At 40.1% G+C, this 17,748-nt stretch overlaps 1 protein-coding gene across 2 annotated transcripts in view; it reads right to left on the bottom strand.

Annotated features, from left to right (window-relative positions):
- Lin9 (lin-9 DREAM MuvB core complex component) overlaps positions 1 to 17,748 on the bottom strand; it is a 45,853-nt gene that overhangs the window by 13,690 nt on the left and 14,415 nt on the right. For both annotated transcript variants that reach the window (XM_057769765.1, XM_057769766.1), the window contains 7 exons: positions 14,192 to 14,325; positions 12,355 to 12,480; positions 8,538 to 8,695; positions 7,377 to 7,510; positions 6,021 to 6,140; positions 5,651 to 5,752; positions 1,347 to 1,427 (listed from right to left, as the gene is read on the bottom strand). In XM_057769765.1, coding sequence (XP_057625748.1) covers positions 1,347 to 1,427; positions 5,651 to 5,752; positions 6,021 to 6,140; positions 7,377 to 7,510; positions 8,538 to 8,695; positions 12,355 to 12,480; positions 14,192 to 14,325 — 855 coding nt within the window. The remainder of the gene's footprint in view (positions 1 to 1,346; positions 1,428 to 5,650; positions 5,753 to 6,020; positions 6,141 to 7,376; positions 7,511 to 8,537; positions 8,696 to 12,354; positions 12,481 to 14,191; positions 14,326 to 17,748) is intronic.

Genomic DNA, 17,748 nt, shown 5'->3' with positions numbered 1-17,748 from the left:
CAGAGGCAGATGAATATCTGTGAGTTTGAGGCCAGCCTGGTATATGATGAGTTACATTTAGAGAGTATTTTTATGTAAGCAGTTTACCTGAGTTCAGTTCTGAGCACCTATGTTAGGCAGCCCCAGGAAATCTTACAACCTGTGCTAGACTCCAGGAATGTCTGTATGCACACAGTATAGACACATAGACACAGACAATCTCATAAAACCCAACACGCCAGGCGGTGGTGGCACACACCTTTAATCCAGCACTCGGGAGGCAGACGCAGGCACATCTCTGTGAGTTTGAGGCCAGTCTAGTCTATAAGAGCTAGTTCCAGGACAGGTTCTAAAACTACAAAGAAACCCTGTGGGCGCGGGGGGGGGGGGGGTGGGGGGGGCGGAGAACAACACTTCTACTCATTCTTTCTTACAAATAAAATTGACTTGATTTTTTGGACTTATCTGATTAATAAAATCTTTGTCAAGTTAACTTAAATATGACAATTTAGCTACCTTATTCTGAAGCACTCATTCTGAAGCACTAAAAAAGATGTCATTATCTCTGTGAGTTCAAGACCAGCCTGGTCTACAAGAGCTAGTTCCAGGACAGGCTCCAAAACCACAGAGAAACCCTGTCTCGAAAAAAAACCAAAAAAAAAAAAAAAAAAAACCTGTCATTAAATCTTCCTAAGTAAGATGTATTAATCAGCCCTAGGAATTCTACACTCGTGTAAATTGTTCATGAAGCTAATCCATTAATCCTATGCAACTGTTGTCAGTGATCTAATGGGTAAGGCACTGTATCACACTGCTGATTTACCAACATGTATTGAATATAGTAAGAAAAAGTGAAATCAAATAATGATTTAAAGTAATATTTAGGGCTGGATAGATGGCTCAGCGGTTAAGAGCATTGCCTGCTCTTCCAAAGGTCCTGAGTTCAATTCCCAGCAACCACATGGTGGCTCACAACCATCTGTAATGAGGTCTGGTGCCCTCTTCTGTCCTGCAGGCATACAGGCAGAAAGAATATTGTATACATAATAAATAAATAAATATTTTTTAAAAGGAGTAATATTTATTGCAAGCCAGTGTAGTGGCACATGCCTATAGTCCCAGCATCAGGAGGCAAATGCAGGAGGCTTGCCATAAGTTGGAAGCCAGCCTGGTCTATACCATACATTTCAGGCCAGCCAGGGAAACATAGCAAGACCTGGTCTCAAAACAAAAACAAAGAAAGATGCCTCAAAGTTTTTTTATCCCCCACTAGAAGGTTATTTAAAAAAAAAAAGAAAAGATTAGAAGGCCTCACCATTTTAAGATGAGACAAGTAAACAAAGTAAAACAAATTCTTAAATCCTTACCAGTTTTTCTGCTTCTGTGTTCATCTCCCTTAATTTCTTGATATGTTCTTTTTTAATCATGAGAATTTTTGATAATTTAGTCTGTAGACAAAAAAGAAATGTTTTAGAATAAATAGAAACATTTAGGTATATCAAATTTCCAGTTTTCACTAATATGCTCTAATGATATATTTTAGTCTCAATATAATTATGACAAAGCATTTTACTTTACACATGCACACAGTAAGCAAAAGTAATAGTTTAAACTCAGCATAGAACATACATTCAAATTCAGCACTCAGGATACCATAGTATCCTGAAGCAGGAGGACCATAAATTTAGGCCATCTGAGGCTACATAACAAGTTCCAGGACAGCCTAGTCTACATAATGATAACCTGACTTAGGAAAGAAAATATTTTAAAGTCTACTGTAATTAGAGGTGGTGAGCTGTGCTACCAAGGCTGACCACCTAAGTTTGACTCCCTGTACCCACATAGTGGAAGGAGAGAACTAATTCTTTTTTTTTGTTTTTGGTTTTGTTTTCAAAACAGGGTTTCTTTGTGTATTCCTGGCTGTCCTGGAAATCACTCTGCAGACCAGGCTAACACCAAACTCAGAAATCTGCCTGTTTCTGCTGTCTGGTGCTGGGATTAAAGGCAAAGCACGTGCCACCACCTGACAAAAACCCAGCTCTTCACAGTGGCTTTCTGATTCCTAGAAGCAGACCATGCACATGTGCCCACTCCCTGAGAGAGAGAAGTGACTTTGTAAAAGAAGGGCTTTGTGAAGGAAAGGGGAGGGGAGGAGAGAGAGCACTAGTAACAAACCAAAATGATAGTGAGACAAAATGTGGATGGGCTCTGCCACAGGCACTGAATTCTGCACATGTTTATAGCCATGTGTCTACTTTAAAGTTAAAATAATTGGGCCATTGAGATGACTCAGTGGGTAAAGATGCCTGCTAACAAACCTGGGGACTAGAGCTCAATCCCCAGAACCCATACAGTGGAATGAGAGAACCGACTTCACAGTTATTCCGCACTGTGAGACACAGTGTACTCATCTACCCACCTCTAGTACACACAAAATAAACAAAAAAGTAATGGTAAATAATTTAAAGTCTACTATAATTAGGATATGTTAAAAAGGATTAAGAAGTTAACCTGGGACACACTCACATACCATCCATCTGGTTCCTCAGACCAGCACCTGCCCACCTAGGACAGATGGTGGGTCAGGCTCTGGAAGTGTACCTATCTGGTTCCCTAGTGCCTCTGCTGCAATGAAGGCAGTTGAACAGCTCCAGCTGCTATGTTCAACTGTGTGAGGGTTTCCCAGGCAAGATAAAGATTTGAAATAATCGGTCTGTAAGGTTCAACATGACTCCAAGACAACAGTGAGTAATTACAAACCCCTTCAGACCTAATTTCTATTCCTCTGTGCAGTCAAGTCTTTCAGACATTTCTCAAACCTCTTTGCCTGAACCAGGAAGTGTTTAAGCAAACTACATACAAAGCCTGTCTAAGCCTTCCTGGTAACAACTTTCCACTTCTGCTACTTCTCTGTATGAGTTTCTACTTCACAAACATGACTATTTTATACACTGGTAGAAAACATAAAATAGTATAAAAAGTTTGTAAAAAAGTCAATCTGAAGGGCTGGAGAGATGGCTCAGCAGTTAAGAGCACCACTGGCTGTTCTTCCAGAGGTCCTGAGTTCAATTCCCAGCACCCCCATGGTGGCTCATGACCGTCTACAACGGGATCTGATGCCCTCTTCTGGCACACAGGTACACATGCAGAGCACTCATTCATAAAATTAAATAAAATCTAATAAAAAATTAAGAAAAGAGCCAATCTTAACAAGCTTTCACAGCTCAAAATGAGCAATTTGTAGACCAAATTGCTACAAAACTGCTAAGAAGGAAAAAAAAGTTCTTAAAGTTAAAAATCCTTAAATTCACAGTGATATTTTTTAAAAAATTAAGCAGTTAAGTAAGCAGCACTATAGTCTTCAGTTGCTCTACTGCTGTGGCATGTATGTCGTGTCATGCCTGGTGCTCAGGAAGGTCAGAAGAGGGTGTCAGATCCCCTAGAACTAGATAATTTTAATCACCAAACTCATTTTGTTGAACTAGGAAGCAAAGAGAAAGCATCAAACATTTATCTCTGCAAATTACACCATAAAGTAACCAAAAAAACATATTAGGAAGCCGGGCAGTGGTGGTGCACGCCTTTAATCCCAGCACTCGGGAGGCAGAGGCAGGCGGATCTCTGTGAGTTCGAGACCAGCCTGGTCTACAAGAGCTAGTTTCAGGACAGGCTCCAAAACCACAGAGAAACCCTGTCTCGAAAAAACCAAAAAAAAAAAAAAATTGTCCTGTATACAATACTCTGTCTGTGTGTATGCCTGCAAGCCAGAAGAGGGCACGAGACCCCCAATACAGATGGTTGTGAGCCACCACGTGGTTTTCTGGGAATTGAACTCAGGACCTTTGGAAGAGCAGGCAATGCGCTTAACCTCTGAGCCATCTCTCCAGCCCCCCTGACTTCAAATTTTCAGTGATGCTCCTGCCTATGCCTCCTGAGTGCTGGTCCATGCCTGGTGATGCTTTTCCTTATCCAATTATTTCAGCTAACCAGCAAAGAAAGAAAAATAGAAAAGCCGGGCGGTAGTGGCGCACGCCTTTAATCCCAGCATTCGGGAGGCAGAGGCAGGCGGATCTCTGTGAGTTCGAGGCCAGCCTGATCTACAAGACCTAGTTCCAGGACAGGCTCCAAAGCTACAGAGAAACCCTGTGTCGAAAAAACAAAAAAGAAAAACAAAAGAAAAATAGGATGAAATGAGCATCTCAACAATCTTTAAGATCTGTAATTTATTTTTAATTTTAAAAACTTTTATTGTATGTACCAGTGTTTTGCCTATATGTATGTCTATGTTTCACATGCATGCAGTGCCTGTAGAGGCCAGAAGAGGATGTTGGAATCCCTGGAACGGGAGTTACAGATGGCTGAGTCTCCAGGTAGGTCTGGGAATTGAACCCTGGTCCTCTGCAGAAGCACTGAGTGCTCTTAACCATCTCTCTAGACCTCATATTTGCAACTGTTAAGTTTCAAAACCCTGGGATGAAAGGCTGAGGTGACTATTTAACATATCAAAGGGGACACTGACTGCCAGGTTCTCCCTGCCTCCCATAGTTCCTACCTGTTACAGAGTCCTTCTGGCTGGCATACCCCATTACAGGTAAAGACCAAGAGGTGCTAGGAGAACCTGGTGGTCAGGTTCACTTTGATGTTAATGGGCATCTCAGCCATTTGTCCTGGGGTTTGAGACCTATCAGCAATATAATGAATCAATGACTAACTCATTACAGGAAAATGAAACACAATCCCAGCACTAAATAGATGGCACAATATACCAAACCCCTTAAAACTAGGCTGTTAAAAGGGGTGGGGGTATCACTGTGCTCCTGAGCTGAGTCGGCGAGATAGAGTCCTGGCAGTTTCAAATACTCCAGGGAGATACTTGTAACCATCCCTTCGCCTACCGGACTACTGATCTAGAGACAATAAAACAATGGACTGTTAGAACTTCCACAGGAACCAGCACGCTGGAGAAAGGGAAAGTCCAAGATGATCTGGTGCCAGCGGGCCAGGCAGGGGATTAGCCCTGGTGGCTGACCTCACAGTAAAACCACCATGCACAATTTCCCTGGCTTTAGTTTCATCTTTTCGTTTTTGTTTTTGTTTTTTTTTCGAGATAGGGTTTCTCTGTGTATCTCTGGCTGTCCTTGAACTCACAGAGATCAGCCTGTCTCTGCCTCCTGAGTACTGGGATTAAAGGCGTGCGCCACCACTGTCCGGCTAGTTTCATCTTTTCTATAGAACTGTAAAACTGCTTCTGGAAAGGCAGAAAGAAAGTAGGAATCTTTCCCAGGTTTGCCCAAAGTATAAATAAACCCATATATTTCCTTCATCAATTTGTTTCCTTTTATTTTGTTTGGGTGATGAGGATAACAACAAAGGCTCACTGACTGTAATGAATGCACACTCTGGTGAAGGACATTACACATGTGAGAGGAGGTTATGGGAAATATCTTTATAGTCATCCTAACTTTGTTATGAACCTAAAACTGCTCACCCCAGAAAAAAGCCCCAAAACAAAATAAAAATACCTACAAAAAAAAAAATCAAATACACAAACACCAATAATGCTAGCAGTCTAGCAGACAGTAGGGCAATGTATACTGAGGCTCCCCCTGGCTTACAGTTCTCCTTGAGTATTTCTTTCAAAGATTGCTGCAAGGGACGAGTCTTGACTCACCACCTGGATAAGGAATTCTACTGGAAAGCCTCCTAACGTCTCCGTGTCAGAGCCAGAAATTTTACTTCTCCAAGGTGACTGTCCTAATAAAGGATCACTATCCTGTGGGACAGAAAGAATCATCTAATCACTGACAGTATCTTTAGATAAAGTAAAAATTCTGTTTAATTAAAATTACATTAAATCAATAACAAACAAAATAATTCCAGAATTGAAGGAACTATTTACTTATTTTAGTATCTGTCAATCAGCTAAAATAATATAGATAGTGGTAGCTTCTCAAGTCCTGAAGTAGTTGTAATATGTGCTTCATGAGAACAGTTTATAATTGCAATAGTTACATTACTGAGGGCATTTCTATAACACTTACCGTAATTGGTGACTGGAGAGGAGGGGTATAATGTAACCGTGGAGGGGTCATAAAAAACCGAGAAGGCCGCTGTTTTTGTCCAAAGGCAGCAATTGGCATTGTATCATGAGGCTCATTACTCTTTGGAAAAGAGAATAATGCATAAAACTTGGAGACTTTGTAAACATTGTATATCAACTTAAGATATAGCATCTCACTAATCTGGTTGTAGTTATAGTCTTAAAATTAATTTATTTAGCAGTTTTTAGGGGCTTTCACATGCTAGGCAAGTACTACCACTAAGCTGTATCTTCAGCAATTACTATACTAAAAAACATGTAAGACTGGGTATGTAGTTCAGTGATCACTAAGCCCTGGATTCAATCCAAAGTACACTCGAGAATGTGAACACGAACACACACACACACACAATTTCCACAACATTACAAAACAAGACTGATAAGAAGTTCAGCAGGTTAATGCGTATTAGAGTATCAAAGGACCTAGATTCTAGTCTCATTTGACTGAGAAACAAAACCCAGTTTCAGAGCCTTAAATAAGTTGATGAATATTATGGCATTTTTATTATGCGAAAAGTGAAGGCACTGGGCTGCTCAGTGGGTACAGGCACCTGCCACCAAGCATGATGACCTGAGTTAAATTCTTAGGGCCCAAATGGTGGAAGGACAGCAGACTCCCACAAGTTGTACTTTGACCTCAAAACAAGTGTTGTGGTATGTGTGAGTACAAGCACGCACACGCACATACACACACAAAATAAATAAAAATGTAAATGTAATTTTTGTTTTGTTTTTTGTTTTTCGAGACAGGGTTTCTCTGTAGCTTTGGAAGTTGTCCTGGAACAAGCTCTTGTAGACCAGGTTGGCTCAAACTCACAGCTTGCCTCTCGAGTGCTGGCATTAAAAGTGTGCACCACCACTGCCTGTCTATAAAAATATAATTTTAAAAAGTGAAGATACTGACCCTACATAAATGTGAGAATAGAACAGGAGAAAAATACTGAAAGTCCAAGAAGTTACTTCCTATTTTAAATTTAGGACTGACTATACCTTACCCTAATGGCTAGAATGAAAATGTGTAGATTCCAAGATTACTTGGTCAGCAACAATCATTCTGTTACAGTAAGACACTGTGTGCATAAAGCACAAGGGAGGGTCCTAGTTTTTGGAAATGGGCCAAAAGTACAGTTCTCCAGAGATCTAGTACACAGGGTTGGGGAATCACAAGCATCTTTGAATTGAAACCTCGATTCTCTAATAAAAGACAATTTATAAGAAAACACTAAAATAATTGAAAGGCACAAAATACAAATATACTATAAAATACTGTAGTTAAGTTTAATAAAACATTACTCACAAGTACTTCATAGTCAGGAATGGTGTGAGTCCCAAGCCCTGTTCTATCGAAAGTTACTCTGTAAGTAGCATTTAGAGTGTCCACAGCGTCTATCTGACCAGTGAACAGACCATCATGAACACCACGCAAACGTGCTGAGAAAAGAAACAAACACATTATCATATTTAGTACATGCAAAGAATTGTCAAATGAACTGTTTTAAAGATGTCGATTAAACCATAAAAAATACAGTATCACTATCTACTAGATTTAACATGAGCCAGGCAGTGGTGGCGCACTCCTTTAATCCCAGCACTAACATGACTGTGTACTTTATTTTAGGATTGGAGAATTAACAAAGCTTTTTTGATTATTAATTTGACACATAAATGAAATCAGATAGCTACCAAAAAGATCACCATTTAGAGGATGAACCTGTAAAAAACTAACAAAGGAACTCTGGATAGCATACTTTTTGTTTGTTTTGAGACAGGGTTTCTCTATATAGCTCTGGTTGTCTGGACTCCCTCTGTAGATCAGGGTGGCCTTGAACTCACAGAGATCTACCTGCCTCCACCTCCTGAGTACTAAGATTAAAGGTGTGCACCACCACACCTGGCTGGATATTATACTTTTTTAAAATATTTATTTATTTATTATGTATACAATATTCTGTCTTGTGTGTATGCCTGAAGGCCAGAAGAGGGCACCAGACCCCATTATAGATGGTTGTGAGCCACCATGTGGTTGCCGGGAATTGAACTCAGGACCTTTGGAAGAGCAGGCAATGCTCTTAACCTCTGAGCCATCTCTCCAGCCCCCTGGATATTATACTTTTAAGTAACACATTAAGAGTAGTTTATTTTCAACTAGATTTTATTTTATAATTTATTTATTTTTATTTTTTGTGCGTTGGTGTTTGTCTGCAGGTATATCTGTGTGAGGGTATCAGATCCCCTGGAACAGGAGTTACAGACAATTGTGAGTTGCCATGTGGGTTCTGGGAATTGGACTTGGGTCCTCTGGAAGAGCGCTAGTGCTTTTAATCGCTGAGCCAGCTCTTCAGACTAGTGTTCCTTTACTGTAGTGAACTGCTGCAGAGTCAGATGCACGCCCTAAATTTCTAACAGATGCAGCTTTGGCTGCAACTGGCAGGTGACTCAACCACCTGCTTTCACTTACCTGTAACTTTGGTTCCAATTACCAGGGGCAGAGGAATTTCATCAGGGAGATCTTTGAATTGTGAAACATCTGCAACTTTCCTTTGTTGTAAGAGTCGGATTTTCTGCCGTTTCTGTTTTAATGCTGATCTCTCTTCCTCAAAAAATGCAGAAGAACATCTAGAATAAATTACAGACATCATATAAACCAAGCCAGGCCAGGCGTTATAGTACACACCTACTATATTTATTTATTTAAAATATTTATTTATTTATTTTGTATACAATATTCTGTCTGTGTGTATGTCTGCAGGCCAGAAGAGGGCACCAGACATCATTACAGATGGTTGTGAGCCACCATGTGGTTGCTGGGAATTGAACTCAGGACCTTTGGAAGAACAGGCAATGCTCTTAACCACTGAGCCATCTCTCCAGCCCACCTACTGTATTTATAGTAGGTGTATAAATATAATAAATTATGTTTGAAGTGTATAATCAGATAAATTTTGAGGGGCTGGGGAGATGGCTCAGTGGTTAAAGTACTTGCTATGCAAGAAAGACAAGAATTTGGACCCCCAGAACCTGTGTAAATGCTAGTTGGGCATGGCCTGCCTTTAAGTACCTAGGAAGGCTGAGATGGGATCCCTATAACAAACTAACTAGAGTCTCAAGGAATAAGGTAAGGCTGAGTGTGGTGGCGTACGCCTTTAATCCCAGCATGCTGAGGTAGAAGCAGGTGGACCTCTGTCAGTTCAAGGCAGGTACTGTTAATCTTAATGACTATTTTAATACTTAAGCTGATACCTGATAAAAGTTGTCCTTCATTTCTTTGTTTTTTTTTAATTAATTTATTTATTTATTAAAGATTTCTGTCTCCTCCCCACCACCGCCTCCCATTTCCCTCCCCCAATCAACTCTCCCTCTCTTGTCAGCCCCGAAGAGCAGTCAGGGTTCCCTGCCCTGTGGGAAGTCCAAGGACCTCCCACTTCCTTCCAGGTCTATTAAGGTGAACATCCAAACAGCCTAGGCTCCCACAAAGCCAGTACGTGCAGTAGGATCAAAACCCAGTGCCATTGTTCTTGACTTCTCAGCAGTCCTCATTGTCCGCTATGTTCAGTGAGTCCGGTTTTATCCCATGTTTTTTCAGACCCAGTCCAGCTGGCCTTGGTGAGTTCCTGATAGAACATCCCCATGGTCTCAGTGTGTGGGTGCACCCCTCGCGGTCCTGAGTTCCTTGCTCATGCTTCTTCACTTGACTTCTCTTGACTTTGGGGTGGGAGACATGGTTTTCACTATGTCACCCTCGCTGGCCTGGAACTCACTATATAACCAACCCATGCTTGCTGTGAACTCAGAGATCTGCTCTCACACCTTTTGTGCAAATATAAAATTTAGGATGAACTCATTATAAAAACAAATGTGGCGAGGGGCTTGGAATGTATATTGATGCAGAATGCCTTGTATTTGTCTAATACGCTCTAAGACCTAAGTTTGATCTCAAGCATGGAGGCTGAAAGAGGGGACTGATAGTTTTACAGTGCCGTTTTAATTTACAGATTAATTTCAGATGTTGAATCTTCCTTCCCAAGACTATGTGTCTTCACATTTGTTCATGAATAGCACATGTTTACTTTTGAGTTTCTTCCTGGTAGTTTCACTTTTTTCTTTCCCTTTTTATATTGTGACTAAATGCAATTTCACCATTGATTCTTTAAAAAGTTTTTACATTTATTTATTTCAGAGTGTGTGCATGTGAAAGGTACAGCATGGTGTGCAAGTGGAAATCAGAGCACAACTCATGGAGGTCTGTTCTCACCTTTCACCTTGCCCCCAGGATTGAAATCAGGTTATCAGGTTGGCAGCAAGTTCCTTACCTGCTGAGCCATCTTCCTGGCTTGCATCAACTCATGTGTGTATGTGTATGGTGTAGGAGGTTCTTCTGTTCATGTATTGCTTTTACTAGTTAATGAACAAACTGCCTTGGCCTAGTTAATAGGGCGGAACTTAGGTAGGCGGAGAAAACAGAACTAAATGCTGGGAAGAAGGGTAGAGTGAGAGAAGCCATGGATCCTCTGCCTAAGATGGACGCCAGTTAGAATCTGCAGTAAGCCACAACCACGTGGTGATAAACAGATTAATGGAAATAGGTTAAACTAATATGTAAGAGTTAGCCAATAAGAAGTTAGAGCTAATGACCAAGCAGTGTTTTAATTAATACAGTTTCTGTGTGGTTATTTCGGGTGTAAGCTAGATGGGGCAGCCAGGATAAACAAGCAGCCCTCAGTCCCTCACTGCAACATGTGTATACACAAACATACAATCATACACATATGTGTTTATAGTGTGTTTCCAAGGAATCCAGAGGAGGAGGTAACACACCTTCTGAAACCGGAAGTTACAGGTTGTTATAAGCTACCACATGGTGCTGAAATGAAATCTGGTTGTCTGTAGGTGCGCTTCACAATGAACCATCTCTCCAGCCCCTCAACTGAGGTTGTTTTTTTTTTGTTTGTTTGTTTTTTAGTTTTTTGGTTTTTTTGAGACAGTGTTTCTCTGGCTGTCCTGGAACCCACTTTGTAGACCAGGATGGCCTCGAACTCACAGAAATTTGCCTGCCTGTGCTTCCTGAGTGCTGGGATTAAAGGTATGAGCCACCACGCCCAGCTCTCAATTGAGTTTTGAAATTAGGGTATTTCTGAAAGCTTATTACATTAATAATCTGTATTATAACTTGACTTTCTCTCTCTCTCTCTTTTTTTTTTTTTGGTTTGTTTTTTCAAAACAGGGTTTCTCTGTAGCTTTGAAGCCTATCCTGGAACCAGCTCTTGTAGACCAGAACTCCAGAGATCTGCCTGCCTCTGCCTCCAGAATGCTGGGATAAAAGACATGTGCCACTACCACCCAACTATACATTCCTTGACTTTCTTAAGGAAGAAAAAAATCTTACAAACTTTTACAATGACTTCATTCTATTGTATACATGTATGAAATTCTCAAAGAATTAAAAAAAATCTATTAAAGGGGTGTGATGAGATGGTTTAGCAAGTAAAGGATGCCAAAAAGTCTGACCACCTGAGTCTGAACCCCAGGGCCTGCATGATGGTAGAAGATAACTGAAACCAACTCCCACATATTATTCTGACGTTCACAAGTGTACCATAGCATCCATGTGTGTGCGTGTACAAATATGTTACCTTTGGTTATACAAACCAGTTTGAGTCTGAGGCCAGGCAGAGACAATATGATACTCTGCAGACGGATTGATGGGTAAAATTGGTAAGGGGGGATGGATGCAAAGGAAATAAGTAATTTAACACAGTAACATTGGAACTGGAAAGAAAAAAATATATACATTAAAATAAGAGCTCTTTGGGGCTAGAGGGATGACTCAGAGGTTAAGAGCACTGGCTGCTCTTCCAGAGAGGTCCTAAGTTCAATTCCCAGCAACTACATAGTGGCTCACAACCGAAAAAAAAAAGAAATCTTTACAACAGTAATATGTTAAAAAATCTGTGATCGGAAAAGATGAAATTTCATTCTAAGAATACATGCACTTACAATCATAGTTTAGTAACATTATTAACATATAATCAATTATTCTGAAAAGTTATGTTTTGGTACTAGTCATTTGAAGATTTAAAAAATTAAGGTACTGCATGTGGTTGAACATGTTTTATATCCCAGCACTTGGGAGGCAAAGGCAAAGTGGATCTTTGTATGTTCAAGGCCAGTCTAGTCTATATAGTGAATTCCAGGCAAGTCAGACTACACAGTGAGTACTATCCCCGGTAGTACTGATACTATTAACTATTAACTTTAAACAAAAAAGTTATTTTTACCTTCGTGGTTTCCCCATTAGTCGCCTGATTTTTCCCCATTCCACTCTTGTTAATTTTCTTGTTTTCAAATTAGGAAAAGATTCCTTTAGGCATACACAGAAGTCATTATCTCCTTCAAAAAGTGGCCTGTAAAACAAAACAAATTTTTTTATCAGTTAATACTTAATGTGTTATTTTCTTAAATAAAATCTAAAATATAGCTTCAAAGTCAGGTACAGTGGTCCATGCCTCTAATTCCAGTCCTTGGGCAGAAGAGGCAGGAGAATCGGAAGCCAGAGGCCAGCCTCAGCTACATCACTGTCCGCAGTTACAGAGCGACAAAGCAAGTCTAAGATCAACCTGGATTACATGAAACCCTGCCTCAAGAAACAAAACACACACTCTCATTTTTTACATCATACTAATCACTTCTAAATCATAGGCAGGTGAAATTCAAAGGGTTGGGAAAGGTACTTAGCAGATGAAACATCTAAAATGTTAAGGCACTCAGGAATCAGTCTAGATCCGAGGCTCCAGGAGACCATGTATTTTGCTCAGATCTCTGTCTGGGACTAGCCTCTGGCATTACAACTGATAAAGACAAACAATATTAACTAGAAAGTATCTTTGCCCCAAAGGAAAAGCTATCACCAAGGAGTTCTCTCCTCTGTGGGATTAGCCAAGTCTTAGAACACTGAACACTCTAGAGGGTTGGGGTAGTTTTGGTGACTCCCAAATAAGAACACCAAGACACCATGAAATTCTCTTAAAAACATCAGAAATTATATTTATAAGTTTGAGAAATGAAAGGTTCAGTTTTAATAATGACACATGAACATAAATATCCATGAACTTCACAAGCTTCTAAGCAACTAACTAGTTCTGGAGAACAGAAGGGAAGTACAGATCAACAGCCAACCAAGCAAGCACCAATAATGGGCGCAGGACACAGATTAGAATCAAAGATATTCTTCAATAAGCCTATTGTATAGTAATTGGATTTCAGCCAATCTCTATATGCTATTCAAAAATTCCCATATAAAGTGTCTAAATACTACTGTAAATGAAAAGATGACTCTCCTACAAATGATCTGTCCATTTCTCCGGATTTATAAGACAAATCTTATTTGCTTCAAGTAATGGTGCTTTGATTTGGGGTATCTTCATTCTATAGTAGTTGCTAGTTATGCTTTCATTTAAAAAATCTCACAAAATGTATAACTTCTTACAGGGGCAGGAAAGAGAGAGAGAGAGAAAACTGTAATAAAAATAGAAATTAATGAAACTGGACTAAGGAATAGAGAAATGGACTATATTGGGTATAGTGGCATACGTCTGTGGTCAGCTGTTTGGGAGACTGAGAAAGAGGGTCAGTTGAAGCCACAATGGGAGGCAGGCAGATCTACTGCCAGCTCTACCAGGCCAGCCAGAGCTTTAAAAAACAAAACAAAAGAAAAACAATGGAACCCAAGAGTTGAAGACAAGCCTGAGCAACATAAGATCTTGTCCTAGTTCCTAAAACAAGCAAAAGGTTTAAGGGGGGATGGGGTGGCTAGAGCACTGGGTCATCAGTTAGAGCGCGTACTGCTCTTGTAGAGGGTCTGGGTTCAGTTCCCACACATGGCGGCTCACAACTGCCTATTACTGTAGTTCTAGAAGATCCTACATCCTGAGTTCTGTGGGTACCTGTACACACATGACATACAGAAAGTCATGCAGGCATGCATATATACACATAGTAAATAATAAATTTTTAAAAAGAGAGCAAAGTAGACTTACAGAAGAGGTGACAGCTTATAATTGGGAAAAGTTAATTATCAGTTCAAGCAACACTAATGATAAGTGCAATGATACATACTTGTCTATATTTGAATAGAACCACTCATATATGCACCATTTATGTGCTTTGGGAAGCTTGAGTAAGTTCCGTAATCGAAAACCAATCTTCTGTGATGCTTTCTTATCTGGTGTTGACATTGTTGCTGTAAATTTCTACATTAAAAAAAGGATAAATTATGCTTCATTAAATAAAAATGAACATTTGGAATACTGAATGCATTTTTAAAAAGATAGAGCATATTTAAGTACTCAAAAGGATTCGTTAACAAACAAACCTCCTGATACAAAGGTAAAATCTCAGTCTGGCAATGTGGCTCAACAGGTAAAGACTCTTGCTGCTAAACCCGATGACCTGAGCTCATGGGTCAGCACATGGTGGAAGGAACTGTGACTCTCACAGTTATGTATACACACACACACACACACACACACACACACACACACACACACACTTTAAAAAAGTTAAAGCCTCAAGTATTATATTCTGAAAAGGAAGTGAAATACTTGCTTCCACTACATTTGAACTATAATATAATTTCAGTTTATTATTGCAGGAAAAACAGATACAAGTGAAATACTTCTAGATTTCATGGGTCAGAAAAGACTGGTAAGAACTCCTGTGTGTTTGGGGTACAGTTCAGTGTTAGAGTGCTTGTCTGGGTTCTATCCCTACCAACAAACAAAAACAACAACAACAACAAAAATCATCAAAACACTGTTGAGAAGACCAAGAGAGGGAACATGCGTGCAAATGCAAGTACACAGTAGGGCCATATGAAGTCAGTATAAAATAACAAAATCTGTCAAATTATGGATAAAACGTTTATTCTACAGCACCACTAGGCATGGTAGTGTGTGCCTGCAATTCTAGCACCTAGGCAGAGTCAGGTTCAATGCCAACATGGTCCACACAACCAGTGACGGGTGGTGGGCACAGTCAAGCATCAGTAGAACATTAAAAAAAAAAGTCAATCACAATACAACACTAGCAATGCCAGAAAGGATCAGAATTAGGAAATTATTAATATAATTCCACGATTATTAGTAAAGCAAAGCAAGAGCAGTCATATGATTGTCTCCACTGATGATAAAGATGTCAGAACAATAATCATTAAAAACAAAGCAAAGTCAGGTGTGAGGTACACAAGTCAAGGTCAGACTTCTCAATATAGTGAGTTCCAGGCCAGCCATGATTACACAGTGATACCCTGTCTAACAAAAACACACAAACTCCTGTAACTTTTTTCCAACATTAATATTTTCATTGAGCTGGGCGGTGGTGGCGCACGCCTTTAATCCCAGCACTTGGGAGGCAGAGGCAGGCGGATCTCTGTGAGTTCGAGACCAGCCTGGTCTACAAGAGCTAGTTCCAGGACAGGCTCCAAAGCCACAGAGAAACCCTGTCTCGAAAAACCAAAAAAAAAAAAAAAAAAAAAAAAAAAAAAAAAAATTTTCATTGATTATTTGGGAATTTCACATCATGCACCCTGATTAAGCTCATTTCCCAGTCCTCCCATGTCCGTTCCCCCTTCCTTTTGATCCCTATACCCCACAGAAAAAGAAGAAATGGGGGAAAAAGGAAAGAAAAGAACTAGTTAATTTTGTGTTGTCCATATACTCACTAGAGCATGGTCCCTAAGGAGAGCTGACTCCTCCTGCACCCCAGTCGAAAGCCATCAACTGAGCCGAGCCACGCTTCAGCTTCTCTATCACAATTTGTTTGTTTGTTTGGTCTGAGATAGGGTTTTTTTGTGTAGCCCTTGCTGTTCTGGAACTTACTGACCTTGAACTCAGAGAGTTAGGCCTGCCTCTGCCTCCCAAGTGTGGCTAATTATCTATTTCTATAAAAACATTTAAAGTTCTGTTTTGAATTGTTTCTTTTTTTTTTTTTTTTGGTTTTTCGAGACAGATTGAATTGTTTCTGAGACAGGGTCTTGCTATGTGGTCTTGGCTGGCCTAGAATCTGTGTATAGATCAGACTGGCCCTGATCTTAAGTCAATCGTTCTGCCTGTGCCTCCCAATATAGCAGGCATGCAATATGTAAAGTTGTTAATTTTCTTAACTTTTAAAATTATACTTCCTTACTTATCATATATGGGAAGGGCACATATGTAGAGCTCAGAAGTCACCTTAGGGAGTTTGTTCCACTACATCCGTCCTAAGGATTGAACTCAGGGAGTCAGGCTTGGCAGCAGGTGCCTTACTTGCTCAACCATCTCACCGGCTCCAACATGTAAGGTTTTAAAAGTATATTTTAAAAGGATAATCAAACTGTCTCCCTAACTGGATGAGAAAAGTAAAATAGTGAATTAAGGTCAAAGAGATGAGGTTAGTCTTGAACCCACAGAGATCTACTTGCCTCTCCTCCCTGGGTGCTAAGATTAAAGATATGAGCCACTACACTACTGTAAACTCTTCATTTAAAAAAAAAAAAATTGTGAGCTGGGCGGTGGTGACACTCGGGAGGCAGCACTCGGGAGGCAGAGGCAGGCAGATCTCTGTGAGTTCGAGGCCAGCCTGGTCTACAAGAGCTAGTTCCAGGACAGGCACCAAAAGCTACAGAGAAACCCTGTCTCAAAAAAAAAAGAAAGAAAAAAGAAAGAAAGAAAAAACTGTTGTATCCAAAGACTAGATGCAAAAATAGTAAAGAATTTGCAGCTGGGCAACGGTGGCGCATGCCTTTAATCCCAGCACTCGGGAGGCAGAGACAGGTGGATCTCTGTAAGTTCAAGGCCGGCCTGGTCTACAAGAGCTAGTTTCAGGACAGGCTCTAAAACTACAGCAAAACCCTGTCTCAAAAACCAAAACCAAACCAAAACAAACAAACAAAAAGAATTCTCTTGGGGCTGGAGAGGTGACTCAGTGGTCTTCCAAAGGTCCTGAGTTCAATTCCCAGCAACCATATGGTGACTCACAACCATCTGTAATAAGATCTGGTGCCCTCTTCTGGCCTGCAGGCATACACTCAGGCAGAATACTGTGTACATAATAAATAAGTCCAAAATAAAAAAAAGAAAAAGAAAAAAGAAAGAATTCGCAAATATTCTTCATCCAGCTTTCTGTGATAAACTCATCTTAGGTAACCAAGATGTATTTGTCAAAATCAGTTTCCTTTTCTGTTCTAGAAAGATGAAACACTTTTTATCTTTTTTTTTTTTTTTTTTTTTTTTTTTAAGAGACAGGGAGAAAATAATCTACCTCTAAAGCCCTAGCTGGTCTTGAACCTTCCTACTTTGGCCTCCCTAGTATTGGAATTACAAACATATAAAACCATACTAACCTTAGAAAATTAATTTTTTAATGTAAAAACAAAAATATTTTCAAGGAAATTTATCTATTTGTATTGTGTACAAACATACAATGCATATGTCATTGTGGGCATGTGTGCAACATGTTCATGGAAGTCAGAGGACAATTATCAGCAAGTCAGTCGTCTCCTTTCACTGTGGGACCTGGGATTGAACGCAGGCCACAGGCTTCTGTGACAGGCACATTTCCTGCTAAGCCATCCATCTCACTACTCTAACCATAAAAACTGCTACACTGGGCAGTGGTCGTGCATGCCTTTAGTCCCA

Source organism: Chionomys nivalis, chromosome 5, assembly GCF_950005125.1.
Source record: "Chionomys nivalis chromosome 5, mChiNiv1.1, whole genome shotgun sequence".
NCBI lineage: Eukaryota > Metazoa > Chordata > Mammalia > Rodentia > Cricetidae > Chionomys > Chionomys nivalis.
Note: the sequence above shows the minus strand (reverse complement) of the source record. Positions and strands in the feature narration are given on the sequence as shown.